The 22,379-nt window shown below is 54.6% G+C and overlaps 1 protein-coding gene across 4 annotated transcripts in view; it reads right to left on the reverse strand.

Annotated features, from left to right (window-relative positions):
- Positions 1-750: 750 nt before the first annotated feature.
- KIAA1614 overlaps positions 751-22,379 on the reverse strand; it is a 41,405-nt gene continuing 19,776 nt past the window's right edge. For 3 of the 4 annotated variants that reach the window (XM_079920428.1, XM_079920425.1, XM_079920427.1), the window contains 6 exons: positions 14,418-15,928; positions 12,411-12,567; positions 10,557-10,818; positions 7,473-7,600; positions 6,588-6,772; positions 751-1,941 (listed from right to left, as the gene is read on the reverse strand). In XM_079920428.1, the coding sequence (XP_079776554.1) occupies positions 1,748-1,941; positions 6,588-6,772; positions 7,473-7,600; positions 10,557-10,818; positions 12,411-12,567; positions 14,418-15,928 (2,437 nt within the window). In that variant the 3' untranslated portion in view covers positions 751-1,747. The remainder of the gene's footprint in view (positions 1,942-6,587; positions 6,773-7,472; positions 7,601-10,556; positions 10,819-12,410; positions 12,568-14,417; positions 15,929-22,379) is intronic. The other variant, XM_079920426.1, reaches the window with a different exon arrangement.

Consider the following 22,379-nt stretch of genomic DNA (forward strand, 5'->3'; position numbering starts at 1 on the left):
GGGCCCCAGGCTGCTCTCTGAGGTGTCCCAGCACCCTCTTCACATCCTGAAGGCCCAAGCACTTGTTCCATTGGTCCCCCTGCTCACCTGCTAGAGCCTCCCCAACCCCCCTTCATCCCACCCCAGGCCAGCCCAGCCTCCCCGTCCTGCAGTGCTGGGGGGCTCTGGGAGCCATGCTTTCCCCCCACCCTCCAGGGACAGTAAAGAGGGGTTTTAACTGGCTCCTGCTGATAAGGCCCTAGGAGGGGAGAACACTCACTGCACACACACTCCACAGGATTGCCTGACCCCTTCCCCCATCCTCTTTCTCTCAGGCCAGGTGTCTCCTTCAGCGACCTTGCCTGCTGAGAGGTGCAGTAACACTCACTCTAACCTGATTCTGTTGTGTTTTCAGCACAGCCTGCACCCAGCCAGTTGTAAAGCAGCCCTGGGCTGCCCACTCCAAGCCCCCCCCCACCCCCACTGCTCCTATCCGAGGCCCCTTAGCTCCATTCTGTCTCCTGCTCCAAAATGCACCTTGCCCAAGGCTCCTCCACCAGCCAAAGGATGGTCTCTGCAGGCTTCCGCCTCAACCCTGGCGTCACCCCAACCCTCCCCCTCTGGCATGCCAACACTGCTCACTGCTATGCTTGTTTCCTCCCTCCCCCTCCCCTCCCCCTCCTCCACCCCAGGCCCCTGCCAGGCTAGTGAAGGTCAAGTGAGCATCCAGCCCAGAATTTAGCAATTCAGAGTAGGATAAGTTTCAGCGTTGTTCTTTAATAATTTAAGACTGACACACAGCCACCTACTCCCAGAGAGTCCCAACCCTTTGGGCAGTGGACGCGCCCAGGCAGGACAGCCCATCCCGCTGCTCGTGCCCTGCCATCTCCCTGCCAGCGGCCCACCTACAGCTGCCGTCAGGGAGTCTGGGCAGAGAGCTTGTGGCTGGGGACAGTTTGGCACCAGCTGCAGCCCGTGTCCAAGGTCACAGGAGAAGGAAGACAGAGGTCCTCATGGCCAGGCTGTGCTGGGGGGCAGGGCTGGTCTGGCCGGTCCCACTGGCCACAGCTGCACTTCCCTGAAATTGGTCTCGGTTTCATTTTGTTCCTTCAACCTTATATCACAAAGATTTCCCAGAACTTCCTAATATTCTGACTACCAGATAACATCTCCCAGATGTTCTCCCACCAGACCACATGTGCTAATTTTGGGTTTGGAATATATGGTCAATGGCTGTAAGGCTGTTACTCCAGGACACTTTGTCCATTTCTGGAAAAAAAAGCAAAGGTGTCGAATGGGAGCTGGGAGAAATGAGACTGAAAAAGGCGGGCTCAAGGCCAATATGGCCGAGTACTTTCTTTGGCTCTGGAGTGGGAGGGGCTGGGGGAGCCCTTGACAGTGTGGGATGGGACCTGGGGGTAAGGCGATGCTCAGGGACCCACCGAAGGACCCACTGAATCTCTCTCCTCCCCCTGCCAACAAAGGTGCAGGAAGATGTTGACAGCACCTCAGGCCTGGTCAGGGCGGAAGACCCATATCTTTTTCCCGGTTCTGCATAAATTAACATCCTCAAACAACATACACAAACAGGCTCCTTCCCTCTGCTAAAGTGGTCAGTCACAGAAGCCCTGCCGAGGCCCAAGGGGTTTCGAGCCACCACGTTCCTTTTCAGTAGACAAAGCAGCTTTATGTAGTGCATTCCCAGCCACCCCCTGGGGCGGCTCAGAGTTTCCAAGGGGGTGACGGTGAGGGCAAAGGCACCTCCGGGTCACCGTGGGGCAGGCCTCTGCCGCAGCACACGGATCGACAAGCTCTCCGAGTGGGCCAGGAGCTCCCTAATGTGAGCCAAGCCCAGCCCTGCAACCTTGGCCCCGTTCACCTCGAGGATCTCATCCCCCACTCCCAGCAGCCCCGAGTACAGCTTGGCCGTCCTCTCATCAGCCATCTCCTGCACGTAGAGCCCTGCAAAGGAGAACAGGAGAACTGACACAGGCAATCCAAATCAAGGACATGCAGCTCTGTGGAAGGCCCAGGTGGATGCTGTTTGGGGTGGAGGGGAGGCAGGTGCTCATACAGGGCACTACACGCACACACGCACACACGCACACACGCACACACACTCTCCCTCATTGTTCCACTCCACAACCGCAACTGGCCTTATAAATAGATAGTGTGCCCACCTCCATGGTATAACTTCATTTCTCTGTCTCCTCTTTTAAAATCCTCCTAATACAAATGATGCTTTAAGCTGTTATTATTCATGTATACCCCAGTGTGAATGAGCTAATCTTATCTTTTTCTGGGATAAGCTTTGACTGTAAAATAGGGAGGAAAATGTTGAAAAATTGAGACAAAGACCTACTACATGCCTGGCACCCTGCTAGGTGGGATTCACAAATAAGACCCAGCTGCTGCCCTCAAGTAGCTGGGGGGTGGATGGTATCACTGGAGTAGCGAACGTGGCTGAGGTCGAATCCAAACCTGGTTTGCTTCACAGGATTGTCTGGGACTAGCCCTGGCCTCAGTCTTCCTCGGATACGGTTCCTTACTTAGGATTCAGAGGCTTCTGGGCAAAAGCCCAGGAAACATAGAAATTCTGGCCGCGTGTTTAAAGTCATCGTGGCTCACTTTTCCCTTCTTCACACATACTCTCTCCCCTCAGTGACCTCAAGAGGCCCCACCTGGCTAGGACCATTCCCTGGGTCTCTAAGGTAGGGTGAGCCTGGGAAGAACCTGCTTCTCCTTTCCTGGGGTTCAATTCGAGGAACTCAGTGGAGCAGGCTCTGGAAGGTTCTGGAAGCCTCGAGCTGCGCTGGGCTCCCTCGCTACACAGTGCAGGACGGTCCAGCTGAGGGAGCCCCTCTTGCCTCAACTTCTGCTGAAAACCTTACAAACTCTCCGTCAGCTGCTTCCACCTGACAGTAAGGGAGCACAGGCTCTTCCAGGGAAAGTTGGGTGCCCTCCACCCGGACGCACTGAGTGAGCACAGGTGTGCAGAGCTCAGGCCCTTCCGCAGGAGGACTGCAGGGTGGGGACCCTATGCCGCGACAGCCCCTGCAGGACTCACTCAGGTTAGCGTTGCCTTAAGCACCCTCGCTGCTCCCCAGCCTGGACTTGGCTGGCTGATTAGAAACATTAAGCAGCTGCCCATCCCTGACTCCCTGCTTCCTCTTCCTAAAATCAGCTTCCTTAGAAGGGACCTGAAAGAGCATCTCGTCTGGTCCCCCAGTCTCCAGCTGGAAGCCTTTTAAGATGTCTTGGATGAGTGGAAGGTCATCTTCTGGTCCGCTCAGCCCCGCAGGGGATTCTGGTCCCAATAGAAGTCAAGCTTTGCAGAGCCCACCCTCTGCAATTCGGGTTTGAAAGTGCATTGAAACCTCCTCGGAGGCACCTGAAGGTTTGCAGCTCTGGCTGTCGCAAATCCGATCTGTTGACATACTCCTCCCTGGTCTGACCTGCGGAACGGCCTCTCAGTGCTTCTTGGCAGGGCTGAGCCCTTCCTGCAAGGCCGGCTCCCTCCTGACAAGGTCTGTCGGCCATCTTGGCTGCACAGGGCTTTTCTCTCAGCCCGTGCCCTATCCTTTCCCTCTTCTTTCTGGGTTCTTTTAACAGCTTGTCTACCCTGTGTGCATGTTGGTGGCATGGGGAGAGGCAAGTAAGGAGGGCAGGGGTGGAGCCGGCAGAAACGGCTGCTGTACCGCAGAACATGCCAGTCGGGAGTGATGAGAAAACCCAAAAGAACGCAGCTGGAGGCCCAGACACTGCTGTCATGCCTGGGGTAGGTTTCACAACTGAAAGTCACGACACAAATATGACAGAAAGACTGCTATCGTAGGCATTTACCGTCTGCTGGAAACGGCCTTTGTTAAGGATGTATGATCTCTCTGTTGTACTCAATTAGAAGCAGAAGGCGAAGCCTGCTGTTCTCACATGCCTGTACAGAATCAGATGTGATAGCCAGCAAGTAACACCAGCATCTTGATGTTTTAGTGAGGAATGCAAACCCGCCCCAGCTCATGGCCCCTCTGAGGCCCAGGAGAAGTGACCCTTGGCTGCTGGAGCATGGCCTGTGGCAAGGAGGCACCAGCACCAGTCATGTTCCATGTGTGAGGGGAGCTCTGCGTGACATCCAGCAGCCAACTGCAGCGGCAGAAGCAGGGCACCAGCTGGGCAGGACAGGGAAGAGCCTGCACCAACTAGGTGAGGGGCATCCTGGGGAGCGGGCCCGGCCAGAGCCCAGGAAGCTCTTGGTCATTAAAGACCCCTGCCCATCAGCAGTCTGTGACAGGGGATGGGGGGAGGGGGTCCCACTGCCTGCAAAGGGGCCTAAAGGGACTTTTGGGGAGGATGGGGGGTCATAGTAGAATGGCCAGTTGGGTATGATCTCACATTGACAGATGACGCAGATCATGTCTGCCCCCGTCTGGAGTTCTACTCCCGCAATACACATTCTTTTTCTGAAGAGGGAGGGGAAGAAATGGGCCAGGCACTTTCCCATATACCTCACTGAATGCTCCTTATGACTCTTCCAGGTAGGGTTTCATTAGCTTCATTTTACAAATTAGAGACCCGAGGCTCAGAGTGGGTAAGTAACCTGCTCAAGGTCACACAGCCAGCTGGAGGCGCTGGAGTACAAACCACGCTGTCGTCCAGCTATGCCTGCATGCTGCCTCTCTGGGAGAGCCTGTCTCCCTCACCGAAGGAGAGAGGAAGCTGGAGGAACGGGCAGAGTGGCTAACAGGCCGTGGAGCACTTTGCAATGGTCAACGTATGCTCACAACGGCCATCTCCCTGTGAGGAGAGACAGGCGCCCTCCTGAGGGCCAGAGTGGGGAGAAACTCATCCTCCCTTCCTCTCGCACTCATGTAAACTCCATCAGCCAACGGTCAGAACTACCTTCAAGTCAACCAGACCACGGCCACTTCTCACCACCTCCACAGCCACCCCAGTCTAAGCCGCCACCACCATGTCTTCCCTGGACTGTTGAAATAGCCCTAAAACTAGTCTCCCTGGCTCCACCATCACCCCACTAGGGTCTGTTCTCAACACAGCAGCCAGTGAGCCTGTTGAAGTGTTCAATCAGAGCACGTCAGTCCCTGCTCCAAGCGCCTGGTGGCTCCTGTCTCACTGGCAAGAAAGCCCCTTCTGCCCTTAGCTCAGTCTCTCTCCCCCATTTCTGGGCTCAGCTGTCTCCCCACCTTTCTGCCCTCAGCTCAGTCTCTCCCCTTCACCCCTCTGTCCAGCTTGACCTCCTTGCAGTTCCTCCCACAGGCCAAGCTCATTCCCAGCCCTCAGGGCCTCGCACTGGCTGTTCCCTCTGCCTGGAACGCACTTCCCCAGACACCACATCGCCCACCCTCACTTCACTCCACTGTCTGTCTGCTCAGGGGTCTCTTCTCAGAAAAGCTGCCCCACCGGTACTCCCATACTCACTGCCCTTGGGCCTTATCCTGCTTTATTTGTGTTTGTTTCTTAGTACTCTTCGCCATCTGACATACATATAACACATTATATGTATATATAAAATATATAAAAATATAAATAAACATGTGTGTGTGTGTGTGTGTGTGTGTGTATATATATATATATATATATATATATATATATATATATATTTGTAGATACAGTCTAGCTCCCTCATGAGAACGTGCACTCCTGAGGATGAGGATTTTGTCTGTTCCATTTACTGCTCTATCCCCAGTATCTACAACCACCTAGGAGGTGCTCACGTATATTGTTGAAAAAGAACTGATGGAACATACGCAAGAACTCGCTGTGTTCTGCAAGTCTGGCAGCAGGCAGATTTCAGCCAGCTAAATCATCTTGACCTCGGAGATCAAAGCAGAGGACTAAACCCTCCGCGGCACAGCCCAGCCAGGGCAGCTTTGCGCGCGTCTTTCTGCGTCTGTCTCTCCCTTTCTTCCTCCTCACTCTCCTCTCCTTCCCACTCCTGCACGTCTGTCTTCCTTCCTTCCTCATCTCATCTGAGAAACATATGTCAAGGTCCCTTGCCCTGTGATGGATTCTGACCCACAGACCTTGGGGAAAGGCCTGGGGAAGTCACTTTGCCCTGAAAGATTCATGGGGCAGGGCTGAGAGCTGGCCAGAGTGCAGAAGGATGTTCAGAGCCCCTCCCTGGTCCTGCCAGTAATGAATCAAGACCTAGCAGGCCGCCCAGCCAGGGGCCTGGAGCCAGCCCTGAGGGAGGGGCCTGGACGCACAGACAGGCAGGCACGGTCCTCGGTCCACGTGCCCAGACATACTCCACAGCTAGAGGAAGGGAACCAGTTAAACACACCAGCCACACCCAAGGGATCCGGAGAAGCAGCCAGCACGAACCACCTCCCTCAGGCTCTCCAGTGACAAGATGGCATTAAGATTCTGATTTCAGGATGGACAGAGGGACAGCGGAGCAAGCCTGCCATCTCTACCCCCTTGAGGGGAGAATTCCAGTCCTTTCTCTGAGAGGCTCTCTGAGTCCAGAGCTCACTCATTGTTCAGCCAAAGACAGGAGACGAAAACGACCACAGCCAGAAGGCACTGCAGTGGTTTGCCAAGGCCCCAGGGCTGTGGAGCCAGAAAAGGGGGGGGGGGGGGGGCGGGCCTACCTGAGTCCCGGCGTCCATTCCCAGAGGCCACACAGAAGCCGAAAGTGCCCTCCGGGGAGCGCTGTAGCTGCAGCTGGCTCGTGCCGTCCGGGAACACCTCCACCATGCGGCCCACAGCGCGAGCCAGGCCCGGGGCACTCACGTCCTCCACGCTGAGGGAGGGCCGGGGCGGTGCCTTGGCTGGCCTATGAGGGGCCGGAGGCGAGTGAGGGCAAAGAGAGCCAGCACTGGGGCCCAGCCCCTCCCTGGCTGAAAGATGGTGGATGCCACGAGCCAGGGCTGAGCCTGGCGGGTTCCCACAGCCGTCTGAGGCTCCGCAGAGCCCGCTGCAGACCCAGAAGCCCCTCCCCCAAGAGCAGTGGTTGTTAACCTTTTTAGGTGCAGAGATCGCTCTTGAGAATCTGCTGAAAGCTTTAATTTTACATAAAACTTCCAGGAGTTAATGGAGTTAATAGGCGTTTTGAAGTTCCTCCATGGAGCCCCGGGTGAGAGCAGCTAGCCTAGCAGGTCTTATCAGAGAGGGTGGATTTCTCTAGGCAGGGTCACAGGGCGAGGGCCTCTTTGGGGGCCATGTCTCTGGATCTTCAGTAAGATCTTTAGCTGGGCTAAGGAAGCTCCCTGAACATTCTGATTTCAAAATGTAGAGGGACGGAGGAATCAAACCTTCCAACTCTACAGAAACCCCAACTCCTGTCCAGTTGCACAGGACAAGGGCACTGAGGCATGGGCTCCAAGACCCCTGAGGCAACTGAGGCACAGGTAGTCAGCCTCACTTTCTCTTTTAAAGGGACCCCCCCCCCCCGGGCCGTGCTGCTAAGGCAGGAAGCATATAACTCCACTGTCCATGCCCTGGGTTTACACTCTAAACCACTTGCCCACTCTTACCTGTCAGCTGCATTGTGATGCCCTGGCTCCCCTACCAGGTAGAGGTTGGACCGGTCCACCTTGCCACTCAGCAGAGAATGGAGGTTCTGAAAAGAGGCAGCTTTCCAACGCTGGCGAGAGGGTGACACCTAGTGGGAAAGGCCCAATATTGCAGGTGAGAAAAGCCACCTGGCAAGGGCTTGACAGAGAGGGGACCCCAACCATGAACCTGAGAGCCTGCTAAGAAAGTAATGGCATAAGCTTTTGTCATTACTTCAAAGTGCTTAACAGGAATAACCATAACTTACTTAAGGAGATGGGCCTATGTAGGCGTTTTGAAGCTTCAAAGTAAAAAATATTGGGGGCTGAAATAAAAACTGAATAGGGTAATGCTAATTATCTCACTTATTAAGAAAATCTAATTTTTTCCTTGATTATGAAAAAAGGGTGAAATCCATCACAGAATAATAAACACAATTGTAGAATTAAAATCTTAGTTTGTGATTCTTTAGTATCCCTTTTATGATTGCTGACGTTAAAAATTTTATCAAGTATGCACCTTAAAACGCTGTGCATTAAAAAGATGGACAAGACGAAAGTCCCTCAAGGAGTTCGCACCATGGTGGGGGTGAGGTGAGCATGGACAGGTCAAAAGCCCTAAATGCACGTTGTAAGTGTGAGGCTAGAAGCACAGACAACGCTGTGCAGGGAAGCAGAGACAGACTCAGCTCAGGAGGCTCCAGGGCACTGGAGGAGCTGACGCCTGGGCGGGGCCTGAAGCATGAGCTCTCCAGGTGAAGACGGAGGTGGGGTGTTCCAGGCAGAAGAAATAGCAGATGCAGAGAGAGATGGGAGAAAGCACGGATGTTCTGGAACATACTCATGGTCTAGGTGGCTGGGCTGCAGAGGTGATGGGAGATAGGCTGGAGCCAAGCGGCCACACCCGGAAGGACCTTATTTGACCTGGTGAGGAGCCACTGAGTGATGTTAATCAGAAGAGTTACAAGGTCAGATCTGTGTTCTAGAAACTGACCCAGTGAGGAGGCTATTCCAAGGGTGGGGGTGGGAGGCAGGAAGAGGCCGACTTTTAAACAAATACCGCACACATTATTTATCACACTGGAAATCCGTGCTCTCAGGAAGATGTATTATCAAGAAGCTTAAGAGGGGGCCCTGACCTTGCCTCAGGGCTCCGGAGGGCCTTCTGGGAGAAGTCAACTCAGAATGGAAAGATAAGCAGGCATTCCCCAGGGAAACGGGGGAGGGGAGAAGGGAGGAGCCTTCCAGATGCAGGTGCAAAGGTCAAAGAGCCATAGCCACTAGAGGATGTGGGAGCAGCCCACGTGGCGAAGGTGCTCACTGCCCACTCAGAAGGGCAAAAGGAAAACCAAGCCAGGGCAGCAGCCATCCACCCTCTCACCACACACACCTGTCAATACAACAGTCTAACAGGAAGGTGTTCACCCTGAGATGTGTCATGAATATACCAGGCTGAGATGGAGTCTTCTTTCATGTTCTTTTTCAGTTCTTGAACAATTCTTTCTGCTGCGCAGTCCTCCTGGCACTTGCTCCCACTCTTTCTTGGCCAGCTTACTTCCTGACTTTGCCCACTTGGCTTACATTGCCCATAACCCCTCTCCTACACTAATGGGCTGTCATTTCCCTTGGGCTTACAGAGATTGAAGCTTTGATGGCCATACATCCTGGCACCACGGCTCAGACACACTGGGGACAAATCTAACTTCATGAGAAAAGCAGCAAATTCCTGGAGCACAATGCCACTCTAGGCTTTTGTCCCCAGCTTGAGATGGCTTTGCTTTTGTTTGTCTTCCATTCATTCATCCAGCAAATATTTATTCTGTACGGGGTGCAAGACAACCAATGCAATTTTCATTCAGCCTGCGTTCTCTTCCCTGCTTCAGCCTGAAAAATGAAAGGCGCCAGTGCCCCAAACTGCAATCGCCTGCTTCGTTCTGCCCAGGGGAGGGAGCAGCGAAGAGAAGAATAGACATAATACCTGGAAACACCTGGATTAGAACAGCACTTCCAGAGACATAGCTGAGAGTTAGGTGCTACTGTTGGTTTGCTGTTGGCTTATCCTCTAGCACGTGGGAGGGGGGACTTTAGCAGGCTGCCCCGCATTCACTCACTCACTCACTCATTCATTCACTGTGTATTGAGTATGTCTACCATACTAAGCATCATACTGAATATTTGGAATACAAAGATCAAGTAGTGTCTCCGCAGGGAATCACATTCCACTGAGGGGACACAGACAAAAGTTAAAATACTATGTGACAAGTCCCGTGAAGGAGGGAAGCACAGGATGAGAAGGGAAGACAGAGCAGAGGTGCCCAGCTCAGCCCAAGGAGGGACTGGAAGTGGCTTCCTGGAGAAGGCAGTGCCTTCAGTGTTGATGGAGGAGCAGACATTAGCAGGTAGAGAAAAGCATTTCTGGTGAAGGGTCAAAGTCAGACTGTGTGGCCTGATTACAGAACTGCAAAGTCAAGGATAAATGGGGTCAAGTGTTAGAAGAGTGATGAGATGAACGCAGTCAGATCACAGAAACCCTTTGGCAATGTCGAGTGACCTGAACTTTATCCTGGGGGTGATAAGGGACCAACAGCAGGTGTTCAACGAGGGGGTGGCAAGGCCAGATTTGCACACTAGAAGGACCACTCTGAAAACCACATGGAGAAAGACGGGGCAGGGATGCTCGCCAGGAGGCCGCTGAGGTGATCCAGGTGGGAAGTGATCTGTGCTAGACTAAAGAGTGGCTGTGGCCATGGAAAAGGTTCCAAAACGATCAGGCAGCCGACACCAGGACTGGGCAGAGGTGGCAGAGTGAGGGTGGGGGTCTAGGATGAGCCCAGGCTCGGGCAGCGGGGTGGAAGGACAGAAGCTTGGGTGCTGCCCACTCCCACTGTGTCCAGGGAATCCATGGCTCACGGATGGACTGTGGGAACGCCAGTAGCTTCCCCTTCTCTACCTGGGACTCCTTGGGCAGCACCCGCAGCACTTCTTTCCTCCTTCCACCTTTCATTCCAATGGTGGCTACACCCCCACTGGCCTCACACACCCCTCGGCTGGGCCCTTGGGACTCACCGGATGCAGGGATTGTAACGATGGGGCTCTCTTCATTTTGGGGGCGCTGGTGTGTGAAGCCGGGCTGGGCGCAGGGGGCTGCAGCTGCTCCACACTGTAGCTGCGGGACTTGCCCAGCTTGGGCCTTGTGCCCTGACTTGTCAGGGCCAAGAAGAACTTTTTCAGCCCCAGGGTGGAGGAGATGCTGCCGCTGCTTTTCTTGTTCTTGTCAGAAGGGGCAGCTGAGGGCAGGCTGGGTCCCACACTGACCCCTGGCAATGCTCTGAAACGCAAAGATGGATATGAGGTGGGTGGGAGAGGGCCGGAGGAGGCAAGGGCCCATCCTGTGTGCCCCAGATGGGCCCACACCACTGCCTCACTGATGAAGTGACAGCCAGGCTGCAGAAAGGAAGGCCGCGCGGTTTTCTGAAGGATGCTCTGCTTGGGTAGACTTTAGGGAGAAGCTCAGACAAGACCCCTGGTGTCACACTCAACTGTGGGTTCACTCAATCGTCCGTCCATCCAATATTTCTTCAGAACCTCTTCTAGGCCTCTTCTTGGCAGATCACTGGGGTATGTGATAAACATGACAGGCAAGACCCTTACTCTCGGGAGCTTACAAACAACAGAGTAGTAAACAAAGGAGAAAACCCACCAGCAACCGATCAACAGGGTGAAGCGGAGAGTGACACGGTGGCCGGGGAAGGCCTCTCTGAGAAGATGACATTTAAACCGAGGGCTGAACGGCAGCAAGGAGCCAGTCCTGTCGAGACCGGAGGTGAGAATTCCAGGGCAAGGGAAGAGCTGGAATCACAGCTCTGGGCAGGAAGAGGCTCAGTGTGTGGTGGGTTCAAGGACATAATGGGGCCAGGTCCACAGGACTTCCAACATAATGAGCAAGGGGGGAAAGAGGGGTCAGATGGGGTCAGACAGGTGGGCCGAGGCCGGATTACACTGAGTGCTATTAGCCAAGGTAAGGGGTTTGAATTCTACTCCAAATGAGAGGAAAAACCATTGGGGGGTTTCAGCAGGAGAAATGACACCATTTAATTAAGGTTTTAAAAAGATACCTTGGACTGCGGTATGGAGAAGGAACTGCAGGGGCGAGAGGGAAGGCAGAGAGCAGGTAGGGACCATTAGATTTGTACAGGAAGAAGGAATGCACCGAGACCAGGAGAAATGCCGTCCAGGTGGCTGCAGGAGCCACCTGTGTGGATGGCCATGTGCTGTGTGTTTGCCGGGAGGAGGACCCGGGGAAGCAGCTTTTGTCGAGAGTGATTGAGACTTCCACTAGGCCTTTCAGGCATCCCAGCGGAGATGTCGGGGGAGCTGGATACACGACTCTGGAGTTCTGGGGAGCACACGGGGCTGGAGATCTGGCTTCAGTGGCATGTGAAGCCTTGGGCTACATGTCACCAGGAATGGTGCGTAGTGGAGAAGAGAAGGCCCGGCCAGAGGACCAGCTCACCAAGGCTCTGAGGCCCCAGAGCAAGGACTCAGACCCTCAGTGCTGGAGGAGAGCATGGAAACATGAGTGCCGGGCTGTTTCCCAGCCCAGAGTCAGGAGCAAGTCCTCTCAGACGGAAAGCCCATCCTGGGTGCACCTCGAGGGCTGGGACTGTCTGCACAGCTGTGCCTAGCACAGTGCCTGGAGCTTCAGAGCATTCAATGAAAGTACGAGCGAATAACCACATACACTAGACTGAACGGGGCTGGCAAAGGAGTGCTGGGGTGCCACGCTTGCACCTAGTCTAGGAGTCCCCCGAGGATGGGGAGTAGTCAGCTTATCACGCTGCCACTCCAGGGGGTCTCCTTCCTCACCCAGCGCCCTAATCCCCCACCTCCTGCATCAGGGCTGTTGCTCCTGTCACTCACCGGGATGACACATGCCCTACAGAACTTGGCTCTGTCCTCTGCAGGCCGCCCTCTGGTTCCTGGCCGGACTCTGTCTCCTCCGAGGCCGGGGAGAAGGTGATGCCCATGGAGCTGATGGTGCCAACAGCTGCTGAGGCGAGACAGCCCTGGAGTCCTCCTGCAACAGCCACAGCATCCCTCCTGTGTCACTGATCCATCCCCATGGGTCATGGGCAGGGGGCAGGGGGCAGACGTTCCCAACCCAACGACAAAGGCAGGAGAGCCAGAGGAAGATGGAGAGAAGTGGGAGCCCCACGAGAGCAGTGGAGGCAGTGGTGAGACACGTGCCAAGCAGGGAGGGGTATTATTTCCTGCTGAACCCCATCACCCCCAGCACAGCACCTCGTGCACAGCAGATGAGAAATAAACATCTGTGAAATGAAGGGCTGCTTGTGATAAGCCGTGTCCCTCCTGTATCAAGAGATAGTTGGGGTGGGGAGGCGGATTTTGTATTCCTGGGACAAAAGCCGCAACCTTGCTGGCTGTGACATCTAACAGCTAAACGATAGCCACCGTTTTTGGAGCACGTGTGAAGTTCTAGACAATGAGTAAATGCCCTACAGAGACTATTTCATGGGTTCCTAGATGGGTCCTGTCATTCTTCTCAGGTTACAGAGGAGGAGCCCAGGACCTCCTGGCTAATGAGGAGGAGCCTCACCTGGCCCTCTGCTCCAGGTCTCGAGCAGGTGAAGGCCAGGCTGCCCAGAAAGGTCTGCATCTCTCAGAATAAACGCCCCGTAGGAAGTGGGTAGGGGCAGCCAGCAGCCAGCCTAGAGCCCGCCCGACAGAAGAAAACCACACCTCAGCACAGGGCAGGCGGGAGCTCAGGGTGGGGCCTGCTTCCTCAAGGTTCGTGTGAGCAAGGGAGGGAGAGGGAGAGTGTTTGCTCCCCGCATGTAGTGGAGCGTGTGGCCGGCACACCGGGGCAGGGCAGGGGGGCGCTCGGCATCCACATGCGCAATAAGGTCAGTGAGGCCTGTCGCCTCTCTGCCCTCTTCTCCTCCACTCTGTTTCCAAGCCCTGGTTCCCCCCCTACCCCCCCCCCCCCCCCACCGAGCCATCACAGCCCCAGGGCTGCCAGAGGCGCGGGCACGGGAAGGCAAGGCTGTGTACGTCGGGCCTGTTATCTCTGCCTAAGAGTGAGCGGCTGAGCTGCTCACCACAGATCACAACATCGGGGATCACAGCCCAAGGGCCGCCAATGCTCAGGATTTGCCCATGATATGAGGACCCCTTCCAAGGGCAGAGGCGATACCCTCTATCTTTCAGCAGCCTTTGCTGCTGAAACCTAACAGCCTGCCCAGCAGGCTCGGGGATCTAGGAGGGCTCGGGCACCAGAGAACGACCCCAGCACTGTTTGTAGGAGCTCTGCCCACTGGGCACCCAGACGGCCCGTCTGCTTCGCCACATGGAGGAGGCCTCGAGGGCTGGATTCCTGCTGAATTACTTCATTTATGCATCCCCCACAGGGCCTAGGATGGCGCCTGGCCTGTAGCAGGTGTTCAGTCAATACTGAATGAATGAGTGAATGAATGAAAGGACGACCTTCAAGCAGAAGGACCTTAGCCGTGTGATTATTTGGCGTTTGCTGCTCTTAGTAAATCCTGGAGCTGCTGCTTCTTCCTGCTCTGTTGGTAGCAAAATTCCCTTAAAGCCCAGGCCTCTGGCAGCCACAGAGCTTGGAGCTCCTGTACACACCTCAGGGCTCCCACTACCGCCGCCCCCAGGGTGAGCTAGCTAATCCGCCTCCAGGCTGATGTGGAATCCTGTACCAGCCCACGGACCCCGCCAGCTTCCCCAACATTCGCCGCGGCTCTGGGGGCTCCTCGGGGCTGCTATAGGAACGGTGCCTGGGTGTGTCATCTATGAAGATGAACAGTAAGTGAAGACTCGGAGTGCCTGGTGGGCCACAGACCCAGCCTGTGGCCTCTGGTCTAGGGCCGCCCTAGCCCCAGGGGAATCCCTTACCATCTCCGTGGTCCTCCGGCGGTACTGCAGGCTTCTGGCTGTAGGTGCCCTTCTCCCCACTGCCCGCGAGGATGGCTCCTCCCCAGGGCTCCTGCAGCCCCTGGGGCGTGCTGTTGTTGCAGTGACTGGTGGACGGGGCCCGCAGTGGGTGCGTGACACAGGGGCTGCGGGGCTGGGGCTGCGGCCGGGTGAGCTCACAGGCCCTGGGAACTACGCTTCTGGAAGAAGGCACGGAGGTGTCCATAGGCTCTCCCTGGTCACCCGGCCTGCGAAGTCCAGCCAGGGCTGCCTTCCTGTGAGACACAGGGGAGGTGGTTTTCTTTGAAGAGGGAGGGGTCGGCACCCAGCCTTCGGGGGAGAGGGAAGCGGTTGGCTGCTGGGCCTGGTGGGGGGCAGAGGGCTCTGTGTGGCTCTGATTCGGGGAGTCAGTTCCCAGAGACTCTTGGCTGTCCACAACCTGGGCTTGTCTGCCTGGCCCCGAGGAGCCCACCTTCACGGAAGAGGCGATGGCATAGGCTGTCCGGGAATCCACGGGCTGAGCCCAGTGATTTTCCAGCCCTGGTCCAGGCTGGGACCCCAGGGAAACCCTCTTAGAGTCCTGGACAAGAGGCTTAGAGAAAGCATCTTCTCTGGGGAGCAAAGTCCCCTCAGGCGTCTGTCCCATGCCTTCTGTCACCTCATCCAACACCTCCACTAGCTCCAGCCCAGGCAGGTAGTGCGGGGCCTGGGGGCTCCGGAGCGGCCCCATTTCAGCCTTTTGGAACCACCTGTGGCCTCCCCGAGGCCTGGAGGCCCGCAGACGGGGGCTGCTGCCGCGGACCCTACTGGGCTGGGAGGTCCCGGCCTCCTCACTGTCGGTCCTGCAGCTGTCGGAGGTGTCCGTGCTGTCCAGGGCCGAGTCTACCTCCTCGGGGCGCGCCTGGCCCCCGATGTGCGTCTCCCGGATCCACTCGGTGTGGAGTCTGGGCTCGGCAGGGAAGAGCCGGAGGGGGCCGCCCAGGCCCCGAGGGCTGCGGGGCTGCACCAACGCTCCCTCCACCCCGCAGGGGGCTTCGCGCTCCCGGAGGACCCTCGGGTCGGGGGCGATGCTGTGGCCGCAGGCTCGGCACCTCCTTTCGCTGCCCTGAGCGGGCGGCGGCGCGGGAAGGCCCCGGGGCTCCAGCCCGCCCAGCAGCGGGTGGAGAGACCCTGCGCCCGCGTCCTGGCGCCGGCAGCCCCCGTGGACGTAGTCGGCGAGGTCGGGCTTGGAGCGCAGGGGGCCCTGGTCCGCCGGCTGCAGCGTGGTGCTCAGCACCTGGCGCTGACGCTGCTGCAGCCGCTCGAGGTAGCGGGACTCGGCGTCGCGGGCTGATTCATCCTCAAAGCGGACGTGGGACGGCGAGGCGGCCCGCTTCGGCCACTGCCCGCTGCTGGACTCCCCGCTGGAGGAGTCACTCGTGTTCCCGTTCTGGAGGTTGTCTCTGCAGGCAAGGGTCATCCTCGGGTCCAAGGCTGGGCTTTTCCACCCATCTCTGATGGGGAGGCGGGAGGAGACAGGTCACGGGCAGAAAGGGGAGGAAGGTACAGACTCCCCGCTGGGCACCCACCAGCCCCGCTCCACCCTGGGGTACAGTCTCCCACTGTGCTCAGTGGAACTACAACCCAAAGTTGCCCCCAGTCAGGCTCCTCCGGAGTCGGGCAGCAAAGCAGAGCAGCTTACAGGTGCATCCTGCTCCTGAACACAGCGCTAAGCAAAGTGAACACAACCGTCTGCACGTTTGGCTCTCCCTCTGCTGCCTGGCTCAGCCTGAGTTAAGATGAAACACTGTTAAACTCAGGATTGTACAGAAGGATGATACCGAAGTCCTCGTGCGTGTGTGTGTGTGTGTGTGTTTAGGAGAAGTGAGCCTGGCCATCATGGGCATCTGGTGAATTGTGATGAATTGTGGCAATGCTGTATTTTTTATAAAGGTTTAATGGGAAGAGCATACTTCAAGTCTCCATGGAGACTGTGTAGGACCTGCAGTCAGTGTTTCTAAACATTCCTGCTCTCAAAAGTATCTACTCAGGGATCCTAATCATCTTGCTTGGACAAAATTTAGACAGAGTGACACTGGTGTTTCTTCTTGGTCTCTCCACCTTGTCTGTTCCAACACCCCCTCCTGTACCTGCCCCTCCCCAGGCCCTCACATACACGCTTGCCCCGAAAAGCTGTGATGACAATTACTGTGCTAAGAAGAGACCTCAACCTTTGGTCTGGGAGACACTGTGGCTGGTGGTCAAGTCCTGCTCAGCTCAAGAAAATACCTGCACAAATCTCACACTGGGCCTCTTAGAGCCAGGCAACCTGAGGTTCAGACCCCTGTGCAAAAGGACCCAGGCCTACAGGTCATTTCCCATCAGAGACCACCTAAGTAGAGACAAGGCTCCTCCCTTCCTTTCGCAGCAGCACCTCCCCACCAATCTACTGCTGAGTGGCTGGGATTCACATCATTTCTGACATTTCTCACTTCTTTGTCACTCACGTTGGACCCCTGCAGTGGCCTCTTATTCATTGGTCCTCCTGGAGCAAAGCTTCATCACACCATCTCTCAAGGGGGACACAGGATCAAGTTCACAGTCTTCGGGGTAAAAATACAGGCCCTCCACATTCCTCTCTGCCTTCCTCTCCAGCTCTGTCCCCCACCACCCACCTGTAAGGCCTCCACCCCATCTACCTCATGCAACCCTCCTGCCCCTGTCTCCTGGAATGTTTCTTCTTAACCTGACTGCATTTGGTTCCTAGGTATTAAATCTTACCTGTGTACAGAGACCATGTGTGGTGGTTAATTTGATGTGTCAGCTGGGCTGGGCCATGGTCAAACATTATTATACTTGATCAAACACTATTCTTGATGTTTTTGTGAAGATGGTTTTTTGGATAAGATTAATATTTAAACTGGTGGACTTCAAATAACGCTGATCACCCTCCATGGTTTGATGGGCCTCATCCAATCAGTTGAAGGTCTTAATAGAACAAAGACTGATCTCCTCTGAGCAAGAAGGAATTCTGCCAGCTGACTGCCTTTGGATTTGAGCTGCAACTCTTGCCTGGGTCTCAAGCCTGACAGCCTACCCTACCGACTTTGGACTTTAAAGCTTCCATGATACCATGAGCCAATTTTTTTAAATAAATTTTTCTCTCCATATATAAACACACATCGTGCTGATTCTTTCTCTGGAGAACCCTGACTAATATACATCTTGATGGTGTCTCCTCCTCTGAATACCCATGCCATTCATCATCAGAGACTCGGACGATGTCAGGGCTGGAAGGGACTGCCATGACCACGTGACCCCTCCTCGTTTCTACAAAGGAGAGGCCACACAAGACCAGTTCCTGGGCTGACCAGCACCTGAACAGCTGGGAAAGGCAAGGTGCAGGAATTTTTTCTCCCTCACGGAGCCACGAAAATAGAACTAGACATTGACCATGCTAATGGTCAAGTGCTGTCTGGAGACAGGGGCCTGGATTTTAGAGACCTGCTACTTCTTTCCAATTACCGAGAAGAGCACCCATGTAGACAGTTATCTATGCCGGCATACTTTATGTCTTACGTTACTGCTTTCAGTCCTCAGAGCGCCTACAAAGGCTTCCCTAACTATACCCTGTTCCTAGCACATTTTGTTCAAGCCTGTCTTGACACTCCAACTTCTTATAAATGAAATGTATGTGAGTGATTGGTTGATTTACTAATCCTTCCTCTAATTGGATGCTTCTGGAGGAAGGATGCCAATGCTCTCAAAAAGGCTGCCTTAATGTGAGTTCCTTCCTCACCAAATTTCACAGCTGCAACAGAAAGACAGATGTGGTATGCAATTAAAAGGAAAAGTGTTCAGACACTAGCAGGACGAAAACATCCATGTTTAACAACTACTGTTAAAACATGCCAACCAGTGGGGAGAGCAGCCACTGAACGGGTTGATTTCTCTAACTATACATGGCATTGACTGGACTGGACAGTGTGTTCTTCCAGGCTGTGCTTTCTGTATGGATAGATGGTCTTGCCTGTCTGACTCAGGTGAACATGTGTTCGCCTGGGCTCTGAGGGTGTCACTGGCCACTCCTAATCATCCCCCTCCCTGGCTGCCGCGATAGCCAAGCCACTGACTAGTCTCATAGCCCTGATGGGTTGGAATGATCTGGATCGCAGATGGTGTGGACTATGATGTATAGAGGCTACCCTTGGGGGTCACGGGATAGAATGAGAGGTCAGAGTTAAATCGTCCAAGACTGATTCCCTGCAAAGCTCCGTGGCAACCAGCTAGGGCTGAGAGCTTAAGGCACTCACTCACCTGTGCCATGTCAGATCACTACAACCTCAAATCTTGGACCCCAGGCCTCTGGTCACACCAGGAGAGGGGCTGGTGCTCACCCAACCGTGACTGCTGAGCCGGTGGAATAAAGCTAGAGCCAAGGTCCTGCTGTGTCATACTGCATTGTACCCTAGGTCCCGATTCACACCAAGGAGTGGGGTGAGTACTTCCTAAGTCAGGCAGCTGAAGAGTGCCACAGTGCAAGCTCTGGGGGCCTTCCTGGAGCCTGACACTAGGTGTTCACTAGGTGTTTACCCTGCCCTGGGATGCAGTGGGCAGTGGGGGACTGCACACCTACCACCACTCCTGACTCCAGCATTTCCCAATGGGTGCTCCTCCAGGAGAATTTTTTTTAAAAGAACTACTGCGAAGCAAGTGGGTCTGCCTGCTTTGAGATCTGAGCAGATGCTATGCTTGAAAGGGCTGCTCTGAGGAATACTGAGGCATTGTCAGTCATCCTGTTTTCTGGAACCCATATGCACACAAGGCCATCTTATCACTAGGCCCAAGAGCTGCAGTACGTGGGAGCCACGATTCTTCCAGGGCCCACGAAAATGTGTTAGGTTCTTTTAATGTCAAAAGAGAATAAATAAATGCACTTTTAAATCAAAGAAAACATTCTCAGATGTAATATTAATATATTCACCTTTAAGCCAGCATGGTGATAAAATATAATTTTTAACTTTGTTTGTGGAGGAAGGAGCCCACAAAGGCAAGAGTGCCTAGGGCTCCCAAAAGTCATACCGTGGGCTTGCATTTGGAGAGGGATTTGTGGCTGAGATGTACAGCTCCTGAGTAGGCTCACCCCTGGTGAGGAGGGTACAGCGTCTCTCTGCTTGTCTCAGCATGGCTGGGGAAGTCCCTCTGATCCCCCTGCTTGTGACAACTCTCTTTAAGTGACTGTGAAGCACTGCAGTGCCCTTGCCACCTAGGACCCCATCTGCACCTGCATCTCTTGAGCCTGTCAGGATCTCAGAAGGGGCTGTGAGATAATCACTCTGGTGGGCTCACTGTCCGTGTGGGGTTCCTGGGTCAGCTCTCCAGAGCATTTTTGCCCAGTAAAGGAAGGCTCTAGGCAGAGAAACAGCATCACCTCACCCCCCAGAAACAAGAGGAGCCCCACTGAGCAGAGGCTCTGCCCCTGCTGCACAGGCAGGATGCCCTGGTCAGCCAGACCCAGCCGGTGGAGGAAAGGCCCACTGGGAGATTCAGTACACGGGCTTAGACATAACAACCCCCTCCAAGTCCCAGAGGGCGATGCCCTGCTCTGCTGACAGGATGTGGGCTATACTTTCTGAGGAGGGAAAAATAAAGCTCAGCTTTCGAGGCAGTACATTCCTAATCTAATAAGGAAGTCCAGGTCCTGTCAGCCACATTACCAACCTTAACTTTTACATTCAAGATGGAGAATCGAGCCATCCTGGAATTCATGCCAAAGGTACAAACAGTATTTTTGTTCTAAAAGAAGAAATGGAGAGATGCAGGAGAGCTTAATCACATAAGCTTCCTTCAAGTCAGTTACTGAATCCCAGAGGTCTCCACCAGTAGTGCTGGGACCAGTGCATAAATGTACGGTGAAGATTCTGGAGACAAGTACCGAGCGAATAAGGCGCTAGAGCAGCAAGCAAACACCATACCTGCCGAGCTTCTCAATATTAGGCACAGCAGATGCCTCAACCATCCCTCTCGGAGAGGATTCTGTCTGCGCAGACTCTGGGGCTGAACGGCCTCCTTGGGAAGGTCGCTTGCTACAACAATGCTGTCCTAACCACACAAGCTCCATGCGGTCCTACGTGGCCACTACCTGACATAGGACAACAGCACTTACGGTGTCACCTTCCCAGGCCCTGCCTCTTGCTCACGTGTTCTGCCCTCCTGGGATTAGGAACACCAACATAGGTGTTCCTGTCCCCCAAATGGCAAGAGGTTGTGCTTCCAAGAGCTGCTCAATTTCTACACTGATTTGCTTCCAGAAAATGCGGCTGCTGCTTTCTACCTCTTCACCTCCTGAAAGCCAGTCTGTTCAGGATTGCCCCAGCTATCTCCAGCTAGACCCGAGATAAAGAAGACCTTCTGGAGACTGCTCTGCCTGCCCCACTCTTCCATCATTTTTCATCAGCCTGCTCTCTGGAAAGACTGATGCCTCTGGGCTCGGGGGGTGCACGAGGGGCTCCTGCATCTAATGAGGCCCCAGGCCGGTGTGGCACCTCCAAGTTAGCTCAGCATGTCTCTCCAGGGAGATCTGACAAGCGTACCCTTTAGAAGCATTTGCAGCAAGCCATCTGGCATTGATTTTTCAGCTATACCCTCTGAGGATTCACCAGTGCTGCCAAGTCAAAGTAATTCTTTTCTGGACACAGCAGCTGCTAAAGTGGGTCACCTTGCATTTCAGTAGCATTTCTGCTGCTGGAGAAGAGCCTGGTGAAAGGGAACCTACTTTAAGCTTAGTGACTGGGGTTGTCATGAGATGCTGACGTGATGTGGGGAAGAGGAAGTGTCCAAAGTACATTTACACCATCCAGTCTGTTTTGCAGATAGTCTTGCCTGTTTTGAGGCTCCCCAACTCCACCTAAGTACCTAAAGAAAGTGGAACCGGAGGTTTCCATGGAAGTCTAAGGCTCTGGGCCTCATATACATGCAGAGTAGAACAGTTAGGATGCTTCAGAGGAGCCATTCCCATTCCTAACTAGTGTCCTCCAGCCAGAGGGAGACAAGGTACAAAATGTGGAGATAAAGAGTAGCCTGTTTGGTACATCTTGCCAGGATTTAGGGTCTCCTGAGCCCCTCTCCCAGGGGTCACAGTGACACTGAACACAGAGGCAGGCTGCAGCCTTCTGCTCCTGCTGGAGTCATCTCAAAGGTGCCAGGAAGGTACTCAGCCTTTAACGAGAGGGCTCAGCATCCCCTCAAAGAGCACGCGATCCAGTTCCGCTGAGAATCCTCGCTGCCTCTAGTGCCCCCTGTGCCGTGGTCCTGCTGGGGCCTGGGGCACTTTGGCACAGGCTGGCGGCCTCATCGCAGGCCAGCTGCACCAGCAAATGCCACATGTAAGTGATTGCTTGGGATGCACTGTACACGGAACAGGCACAATGACGGGGATGGGATGTCATGCAAGGAGTAGCCACATATGTGGAATGCTGGTCTGAATGTCCAGCATTGAACTTGTACTTTTCCCATCTCTTCATCCCTGATGAGCTCAGCCTCCCTCATAGCTCCAGCATCGTGAAATCAGGGTAATGCCCAAATCCGCAGTTCTGACTTCTCTCCTCCTCTACGGCTCCTGTATCCAACTGCCTGATAAGCATCTCCAGTGGGTGTTCTATGGGCAACCCCTCCAAAGCCTGATCCTGCACCTAGGCTTCACCTCTCGGCCAAGGACCCACCAAACCTCCAGACACCAAGTCAGAACCCTGGGCTGCATCCTGGATGCCTCCCCTTCTCATGCTCCCCTCATCCAGTTGATTAAATGATTAACAGTCAGAGGTAACACTCGTATCGTACTCACTATATGCTGGGTGCTTTTCTAAACACTTTACATATATTAACTCACATAACCCTCACAACAACCCTGTTAAGATAGGCACTCGTATGATTCCCATTTTGCAGATGAGGAAACTGAGGCACACA

This window comes from Stenella coeruleoalba (genome assembly GCF_951394435.1).
Source record: "Stenella coeruleoalba genome assembly, chromosome: 1".
NCBI lineage: Eukaryota > Metazoa > Chordata > Mammalia > Artiodactyla > Delphinidae > Stenella > Stenella coeruleoalba.